The sequence below is a fragment of the Propithecus coquereli genome, unplaced genomic scaffold (assembly GCF_000956105.1).
Source record: "Propithecus coquereli isolate 6110/MARCELLA unplaced genomic scaffold, Pcoq_1.0 Scaffold124, whole genome shotgun sequence".
NCBI lineage: Eukaryota > Metazoa > Chordata > Mammalia > Primates > Indriidae > Propithecus > Propithecus coquereli.
Genome location: NW_012136525.1, coordinates 3,332,199 through 3,341,966, shown reverse-complemented (window position 1 = coordinate 3,341,966; position 9,768 = coordinate 3,332,199). Strand labels below are relative to the sequence as shown.

At 52.2% G+C, this 9,768-nt stretch overlaps 1 protein-coding gene across 1 annotated transcript in view; it reads right to left on the bottom strand.

The window, feature by feature from the left end:
- The window catches only part of VWF (von Willebrand factor), a 150,183-nt gene that overhangs the window by 88,428 nt on the left and 51,987 nt on the right, over positions 1-9,768 (bottom strand). The window contains exons 14-16 of the mRNA XM_012637894.1: positions 7,807-8,002; positions 7,153-7,368; positions 3,413-3,653 (exon numbers count right to left, since the gene is read on the bottom strand). Of these exons, the coding sequence (XP_012493348.1) occupies positions 3,413-3,653; positions 7,153-7,368; positions 7,807-8,002 (653 nt within the window). The remainder of the gene's footprint in view (positions 1-3,412; positions 3,654-7,152; positions 7,369-7,806; positions 8,003-9,768) is intronic.

Below are 9,768 nucleotides of genomic sequence, written 5' to 3'. Positions count from 1 at the left end.
CTCCCAGTCCCAGACACAGGTTGTCACCTGCTCCTCGCCACCACCAACAAAGCTGTGATGAGCATCTCCAGACACGCGCCCTTATGAGCCTGTGTGAGGATCTCGTTAGTACACCTGCCAGGGAGCACAAGTGTGGGGACATCGGTGTGGACACCCAATTTGCACGTGCTGTGCCAAGCGCCCTCCTAGGGGGCTGCACCAGGCTGTGCCCCACCGTAGCAGATGAGGGGCCCAGGTCCACCAGTCATTATCCAGATTTCTAACCTTCCCAGTATAGTATGAAGTCATACTTATTGTTCTAATTTGCATTTCCCTAATGGTAATCATTGTAAATACTTTTAATGTGGCTGCTGATCAATAAATATTCACTGACTGAAGAAGAGAATCAGCCCTTCTCTCTTCGGGCACATGCAGAACCTGTGCCTTCTAGTTTTTAACTAATACTTAGTTTAAAAAAAAATAAAATCCTCCCTCAAATGTCATGCTCTGACATTTGGACATAACCCCAAAGCTTAATTTTATAAAAAGCTTTGCAGATGGGTTAAAAATCAACTCCTGGCCCCAAGCCTGGCCTCGGCTGAGCTGCTGCTGAGATCCAAGCGAGTGCTGAAGCCCCTCCCGGCCACCTGTGCTGCGCCTGCCCACACCGCCATCGTCGGCACTCGTGCGCCAGTGTGTTGTCTAAAGAATAAAAATAAACAGCCACGGATAAGCCCTGAGTTCCTTCGGGCTCACCTTCTCCATGAAATCCAATTTTCTAAGTGAAGCGAAGACAGGATGCCCAGGAGCTTTCAGCCCTGGTGCCAGAAGGGGAGACACAGGAAGAGGAAGCAGTCATGGAGAGGTCACTGATGTCAAGCCTGAAAAGAGCCTGCAGCCAGGGCCAGTCCCCAGCCCTGTTCACCCAGGGGCTGCCGCACGCCACCTCCCACCTTGCCTGTTATGGTGAAACAGTTGCTGACCTCCAAGTCATCCCAGCTTCCTATAGTCTGGCCTTTTTCCTCCCACTGTACTACTGAAACATGGGGGCCACCATGACCTTCTGATCACCAAATTCAACAGCCTATTCTCAGTGTAATATGAAGAGTTCAAGAGTACCTGGGTTCTAGTTACATGCTGGATAATTGGGGAAAGTGATATTCTCTCTAAGCCTCAAATTCTCTACTAAAAATGCAAGCTCTGCCTGACCTACAACGTTGTTTTAAGGTCCCAGAGAGAAATGCCTTGAAAACCATAGCCAGGCAACTGTAGTAAAACAACCACCAGGCTAAGGCCAAGGCCAAACCAACAGAGGATGTTACCACTCCCTTCTGCCCTCATCTCCACGATATGGCGCCGTCCTGGTTCTACCCTTGCGCTGGCCTTTGATCCTTGGCCTCTCTCAAGCAATCATCCTTTTCCTCCTCTTGCCCTCTGCACCTTCCCCCAAGTTCTGACTCAGCCCTCTTTTCTGCTCTTTGGCCCACTCCCCCTGGTGAGCCTCTCAACCCTTCTGGCTACAACTGTCACCTCCACAAACCTCTCTCACTCACATTCCAAACCCATAATTCAAGCTCAACAGCATTGCATTCATTCACCAAGGTGTCCTCTCCGTAACTCAAAGTCATTAAATGCAAAACTGAACTCACTACTTGCCCTCCACCTCCAGAGAGCCCTCTGCTGTTCTTGCTGGTACTTTCCTCCAGGGGTTCAAGTTCAGGACCCTGGGGCCAACTTTCACTGCACCTCCTCTTCCCAGACATCCTAGGAGCCCACCTGCTTCCCTGGCATCTCTGGCTTCCCCGGCATCTCTGGCTTCTCCCTCCATTTCCACTGCTGCCCCTGGGTCCAGGGCCTTACTGCCTTTCCATCAGTCTGGTCAACGTGTCCCTGCCTGCATACCTCATGTAGCTTCCAGAACCCACACCCTAAAGCTACTCTTGATCCTATTTGCTCCCTGTTCAGAACCTCCCAGGGCCCTACTGCCTACTGCTCAAGCCTCAGTCCTCCCCTACCTTTCAAAGACGGCTGAACCTCTAGTCTCATATGTCCTTCATATAACATCCGTTTCTAGCCCAGGATCTGCCTTGGGGATTGTGGAATACTCCTTGTGCGCTTTAGTCCCTAGACCTCTGCCCCACCGAAAACAACCCTCTTCCCATCATTCCAGGCCAACCTGTGCTGTTGGAATCCTCCTCGAGCTCAAAAGCTGTTTCTGGTGTGAAATTTTTCCTAATTCCTCCTAAATGGAAATTATCCTCCCCCTTCCTGAACAAGCAGGGCTTTTCACATCTCTCATATGGCCAGTCTACCAAATGTCATAGTTACTTCATCTTGGTAAATACTTATTGTGTACCTACTTTGTGCCAGAACTGTGTTAGGTGCTGTGGATCAGGGCCTAAGATACGGTCTCTACTCTTTGGGCAGTAACAGCCTAGGGGGCAGATGCAACACGTTTTACTGAAATCCAAGCCCAAGAGCAATAATTGTTTTAACAGAAGTATAAACAACCTGTTTTGGGTACATGAGGTTGCAGGGGCTGCAAATTATCTCACTTGAGTAATGAAAAAGCTTCATACCAAATGCAACATGCAGGTCTTGTTTGGGTCTTGCTTTGAACAAACCAATTATAAAAAGACATTTTTAGACAATCAGGAAAAAGTGAACATGGGTTGAATATTAGATGTTATTAAGGAATTATGGTTAATGTTTAGGTCAATAATGGTATTATGGTTATGTTTTGTAAGTGCTTATCTATTTGGAAATATATGCTGAAGTATTTGTAGGTGACGTGATATATCTGAAGTTTTCTTCAAACTATTTCAGCCAAACAGGGCAGGAGTCTATAGATAAAGTAAGAGTGGCAAAGCGCTGAGAATGGATACATTAGGGTTCCTTATACTATTTTCTCTATTTTTATGTCTGTCTCAAATTTTCCATAATCAGGAGATTTTAACTGGACTCCCTAGTGGAATGTCAGCTCTTTTGGGACCACACTGTGTCTGGTTCATCTTCAGATCACCAGTTCTTTGCCAGAACCTGAGACAGAAGAGGTGACAGGTAAGTGCTTGCCCAGCAAATGTTCTGTTGCAAATTTCTCCTGCGGTGATAGCAGCCCTGTGTTGAAACCACAGGGGCCTGGGCAAAGAGCTGCAAGACGCAAGCATGATTCAGAGTTGAGAAATGGGGTCCAACGCATGACAGTTGGAAGTAAAGCTCAAGAACTCCTACTGCCAGCCTGGAGTACCAGTTCCCTGCATGGTAGGGAAGTCAGAAAACCTGGGCCGAATGCCAGCTGAGCTTGTGACATGTTGTACAATTATGGACAAGCTAGTCCTTTCTTGGGCCTCAGTTTACCCATCCATGAAGTGAAGGACTCTTCCTCTCCAGCTCTGCCATTCCAAAGGACCGTGGCTCTGCTGCCTGCACTTACCACATGGTGTGATGGTCTGAGAAGATGTCTTCGGGCTGGAAGATCTCCCCATCGTAGTAACAGGGGCACTTGGCCTTGGGCACACAGTCTCCCCTCTCGTCCAGGTAGAGCCCTGGGGGGCAGAAGCAGCCTTCCAGGCAGACCTCGTTGCATTCCTCATCCGGGTAAGAGAGGGAGCGGCAGGTCAGATTGCAGGGAGTCCCACACTGCAGGTACACCTGGCCCTGAGGGCAGCTCAGCGCTAGAGAGAGGGGAGAGGGAGGAAGGCCTCAGTGGAAACACAGGACAACAAGGACTGTGCTTCCAGGACTGGGGGTGCCACCCTTGCAGCTATGACCCTAACTGCACCTGTATGGCCACCACCTTCATTTCCTCCTCTGAGCAAAGGTACATTTCTCAGCACACAAACGTATATTATAATTATGGAGGCACGCTCTCCTCCCTTCACCTCTGAATTCTCAAATCCTAGGACAGAGTAGAAATTCTGGTGGGTTTTGAAGCTGTGAATATTAAAAAGAACTGGGAATGACAGGCAAGGGTCTCTCCATGAAGATAATGACAATAGCTACCATTTATTGAGCACCTACTGAATGCCCTGCTCTTCACACGAGCTTCACGCCTCGCCCAGTGAGTTCGCTCCCCTCATCCCCTTTCTACCTGTAACAAAACTGAAACTCAAGCCGAGTGACTTGTCAGTGGCAGGCCCCTCAGGAAGACGCAGAGGCAGGATTTGAACCCAACTCTCTGTGACCCTAAATCTCATCCTCATAACCATGATACTCTAAAAAGGAAACAGTCCCTTGGGGGACATGCTAGTCACAAAGATCAGGGACACTCTTGCACCTGATGTGGGCAGCGCCCACCTACCCACAGCCCTCACCCTCCCTGGCTCCCACAGAGAAATCTCACAGGAGACAAAAGCCAGGAGAAAGTGTAGCAATACACTAAGCAGCTAAGAGAATGTGTTCTGTATCCCAGATACTTGGGTTCCAGCCCCAGGTCCACCATTAGCCAGCCATGTGACCTTGGGCAGCATCCTCACCGGAAGTACCAACAATAGCCACCTGAGTCCCTGTGGAGGTTAAATGAGCTACCATGCTTAGAAGAATGCCTGGCACGTGGTAACGCTCACTGCTCTTATTGTCATTACTAATGCTGGGGAAACACAGCCCCAGCCCCAGCACAGTGGCCTGCAATGGAAGGGGTATTCCAGAGAAAGGTCTAGGTCCCAGGAGGCCTGGCATTCTGACGATGAAAATCTTTGCTGTAGGGGAAGGAGGACAGGGAGGTGGGAGGAGCACTGCACCCTTGCAGAACGCTTTCCCACTGCTGACCAGCTGCTGTCTAAGAAGTGAGAACCTTGCTCTGGTCACGCTGTTCCTGCAACCATCAGAGTCCTTCCCTTCTCTGTCACAATCGTTTCCACAGCAGAAACCCCCAGCAGAGCATTTCACAGGCACTATAAAAGTAGGCTCTGGCCATGAACCTCACTGTGGGGGCAGAACCTCTGGAGCAACCCTGCGCCCTCCCCCGCCGGCAACCACCTTGGACTTGGTGTTTGAAGGCAGCCTGGAAGAGTGGGAGCTCCCTAGTCATGTTAGACATTGATCTTTCTCCGAAAAAGTGGAGAGGTTGGGTCCCCGGATGAATATTGAGAGGGAGGGCAGGTTAAGATGGGGCGTGTGGGCAATACAGGTGGAGATTCCTTTCAACTCTCCGCGTCTACGACGACAGGGCACATTTCGTCCATTAAAGAGCTGCTAGACTGGAGAGCTTCTTCTGTTCTGGTAGACCATCTCTGGCTTGGCGCCTCATTAAATTTCTCCCTTGGCCTTCTTCTCCAGAAGAAATAATGCACATGTCAGTTTCATTTATTCTGTGCCACCATGTGCCACGGGCTCCGTGTGCTGGGCCCAGGAGTACAGAGACGAGACCGTGGCTCCTTGCTTTCAAGACAGGACACAGGCAAGAACCCAGGAGTCCTGCCCAGCCTCTCTGGACTCACAGGGAGAGCCCAAGGCCATCCGGCAGCCTTATTTCCTGTCACCTAAACCCACAGAGACAGATCCCTCTTGTCCTTAAAAGCCTTCAGGAAAAGTTCCTCCCCACCCCCCAGCACTGTCTGCCCTATCACACAGCCTCAGGAGTCAGGACATTCTTTGATGGAGTCTCAGTCCCTCTACCGTGTCAGCCCGTTTCCCTTGTTCTGTTCAGCGGAGGTTAAGAACAGCTGCTCATGAGAGATTAAAGAATATTTTGGTGGGCCCTTAGCAGTCCAGGAGAATGTCCTAAATTGGGAAACCCATCGGATGCTGTAGCGTCTAATATTGGTGGACAACCAAAGGATATTCATTAACAGCGCCTCGTTTACTCCTCATTGCTTTCTCCAGTTTCTACACAGCAAACACTCACGAGGAAACTGAAGTTCAGAGGGGTCGGCTGCAGGGCTCAAGGTCACACAGCTGGTAGTCACAGGCAGGCTGCCAGCAAAGACCCAGGCTCTGTTCTCCCAGCCACTAGCCCCTCACTCCCTGAGACTTCCCAGAGCCCGAGGGGGTCAGGGACAGAACAAGCCCTGCACTTATGCACTTGCTCCCTTTCATCCTTACTCTTATCTCTGTCCCTCTTTTGTATGACATCGCTTTGACTCAAAATATGAGCTGGCACCTTAGACCTAAACTTCTCCTCAAATACACATTGTTAACTCCTTTCCCCATTTCTCAAAGCTCCTCTTTTCCTGCTTCTATCGGCACCACCTATGTTTTAACAGGAATGCATCTACTTCACCCTAAAAATCAAAATATCCACCACCTTATCCTCACGGCACATCCTCCTCACTTCTCTGCTTAACTGCTGCTATTCTACCGTTGGAAACAACTCTTCTCTACTAAGACAGCAGCATTTTAAAACCATGATCAAGTACACCTCCTCCAAAAAGCCTTCCTTGGTTGTCCCTGCCCTTACTCTAATCATCCTTTTACTCAGTGTGATAGGTACCTAGTAGGGGGTCAGTTTCCATTTGTGCCTCAAAAAGGAAGCTTGAATTTCTACATCATCACTATCACCTGACCACACTGGGCACTCAGCAAAACAGAAAAGTGAGCACAATCTAGCCACTCAAGGGACCAGAGTGTAGGAGCCGATACCAACGTGATGACAGGAATCTAATGGTGCAGAGTGAGAATCTAAAGTCAGCTGGGGCCAAGTGATGTAACTTAGCTTCATGTAACTTTGTATTAATACAATGCCAGAGCCTTAGGCCAGGGATCCCCCGATGGTTTGCCTGAAGCTATAAACAAAGGATGTGCGTGCGCATGTCCCGTTGCCTCCATCAGACTCGAGAGACACCGGGACCCACGGTGATCTGGGACCCTCTCACTCCACAACCTGACGGTGCATGTATCGAACACTAGGTGGCAGCAGCCACAGGACCGCTCTGCTTCGCAGGGACCCCAAGGTTCCAGGCCTCTAGGAGAGGGTTCCACCACGTGCTCCTGGAACAGGCCCGTGACGTGGGAGAGCCAGGCCCACTGCGACGTCCTGCCGCGAGGTGGAAGGGGAAAATGGGTGCAAATGAGCCGTCCCCACAACCCCTGCTTGTCCAAATGCCCCGGGGCCCCTTGCCAAAGAAACAATGCAAGGCAAGTGTTTGAAAAAGACACGAGGACCGGACGGAGCCGGCAGGGCGCCCCGGCGATGGGGTGGCAGCCCGAGGGGCGGCGGGCGCGGAGGGCACGCACCACAGAAACCCGGCTCCCGCCAGGCGACGTGCACGCCCCTCCGGGCGCAGGCCGCGGCGTAGCTGGCTACGGCGTCGCACAGGCACTCCCTGCCGTCGGAGCAGGCGCACACGTCGTAGCGGCAGTTGCGCAGGTAGGGCAGCGGGCCGACGGCGCGGTGGCAGGCGGCGAACGCGGGGGACGTCAGCACGGCGCACGCCTCCTCGGCGAACCTGGCTGCGGGGAGAGGGGCAAGCGGGCGTGAGCGGGCCTGCCGCCGGGGGGAGGGGCTGCCGCGGGTGGGGGGCTGCCTCGGGGAGGGGGGCGTCCTCCGCGGTCCTGCCCTTGGGCCCCCTGGGAACGCCCACGCGTGCTATCGCGGACTGGACGTTCCCCGCAGACGACCCGCAGCCCGCCCAGCCCGCGAAGCTTTCAGTGACGTAACTGAGGTGGCAGCGCCCGAGGGCGAGGACTGTGCTCATTTCTTTTCCTTACCGGGCTTTGGCCCTCGGTAAAGGGACTTTGAAGAGCAACTAACCCAGATACAGACTATCAAATGTTGGTAGTAAACCAAAGGCCCGCCCCAAATCCCTCGCACCCCGCCCGCCCCGGTGGGCGCAGTGTCCCGTGGAACGCGCTGGGACGTGGGGATCCTCGGGGCCCCGGCTCACGCACTCAGGCGCGGGTTGAGGGCACAGGGGTCGCTGTGCTGCTTCTGCAGGTCCCGGCAGTCCCCGTGCAGCTTCCAGGCGTTCCCGAAGTCCTCCACCAGGGGCTCTGCCAGGCCCGCGGGCGTGCGGAAGTCGTCGCCCTGGTCGCCGTTGTAATTCCCGCACAGGCCACAGGTCTTCCCCGCGTAGACTGGGGACAGCTGCGGGAGAAGCCAGACCACCTTGGAGCCGCTGCCGCCAAAGCAGCAACAGTGTCGTTTCACTACCGAGATGGTTTTAATCAAAAGAGTCCCCAGGTGAAAAATAAATATTAATAAAAGGCAGCTAAGCCCGGGTCTGCAGAAGAAAAATGTAAAAAGCTGACCGCAGTGTGCGCTCACCAGCTCCGTCCCTGCTCCTAAATCATTAGTCAGCGACCTGTCCTGCCGGAAGGGACTTTAGAGATTAGTCATTGAAAGATGGAGAAACTGAGGCCCAGAGAGGAAAAGTGACTTGCCTAAGGCCACAGAGGCAGTGGCGGGCCTGGGAGGAGTAGGCAGGCTGAGCCCGGTCTGGGCCTCTGCCCTCGTGCCTGTCCCCAGAGGGGCTAAGCCAGGCGGACTGCCACCCACGGGAGTCACGTGCAATTCAGCCCCCTCTAAAGAACATTCGTGCGGGTCACACATGTGGACCCCACACGCAGGTGGAGTCGGCGTGGTCCAAGCCCTCTTGGAGCTCACATTTGATGACAAGGAACAACACCCTCCTCCTATCCTCCTCATTTAACTCCACTGAGCATCACTGAAAAGAAAAGGCCACGCCCAAAGAGGCCTCTGGGGGTTATGATGGCAGGAAGCCCGTGTCAGTGAGGACTCTGGGGCAGACTGCTGTGGGGTGACCAAGAGGGGTCCAGAGTTCAAACTCCAGGCCATTAGCATGCGGCTCATTGTCCAAGCTCAGAGCAAAGTGCACATTCAGGGGCCTCTAAGGGGGTGGAACGTGCCTTTCATTCAGGGCAGCTGGGAGCACCTGCTGGTTTCTATTGAGAGGACCCGGATTCAGAGATGGAGCAGGGCTGGGACCCAGGATTCCTGGTTCCTGCTCTGCAGGGCATTACGGCGGCCAGATGGCCTGCCCATGTTCTGAAACTCTCAGGGGCTAGGCCTGGGCCCCCTCGGGTCATCTCCTGGAGCCGCTGTCAGCTTCCAGCTCTGACTTAAGAAGATGCCAGGTGAACAATCTAGTGGGAAGTTCCAGACCCATATAAAATGCAACCAAGTGAATATTGTTAATAAGAAAGGGAACAGAGTAATGTTTCCTATGAGCTCTACCAATTTCAAGTGCTGTCACATTAGGCACCAAGGCACTCCCTGACCCTCTGACTAACATTAAATACCCCAGTCCTGGCACTTCCTGCCCCCTTCTTTGCTTTATTCATCTGCCCAGGATTTATCACCTCCCGACATATAATATAATTTACTTGTTTGCTTTGTTTTTTGTCTTTCTCCCCCCATTAGAATTTAAACTAAATGAGGCAAGGATTTTTGTCTGTTTTGCTTCACTGCTGTAACCTGAGCATCTAGAATGGTGCCTGTCTTGGTCCATTCTGGCTGCTATAACAAAATACCACAGACTGGGTGGCTTATAAACAACAGAAACTTCTTTCTTACAGTTCTGAAATCTGAGAAGTCCAAGATCAAGGCGCCAGCAGATTCGGTGTCTGGTTCATAGATGGCATCTTGCTGTGTCCTCCCATGGTGGAAGGGGCCACCTAGCTCTCTGGGGTCTTTTATAAGGGCACAAATCCCATTCTTAATCACCTCCCAAAGGCCCCACTTCCTAATACCATGCCTTCGGGGTTAGGATTTCAACATGTGAATTTGAGGAGGACATAAACATTCAGACTACAGCAGTGCCAGTAAGCACTCATAAATGTTTGCTGAATCAATGAACCATTGAACAAATGAATGAATCAATAGATTGTCCT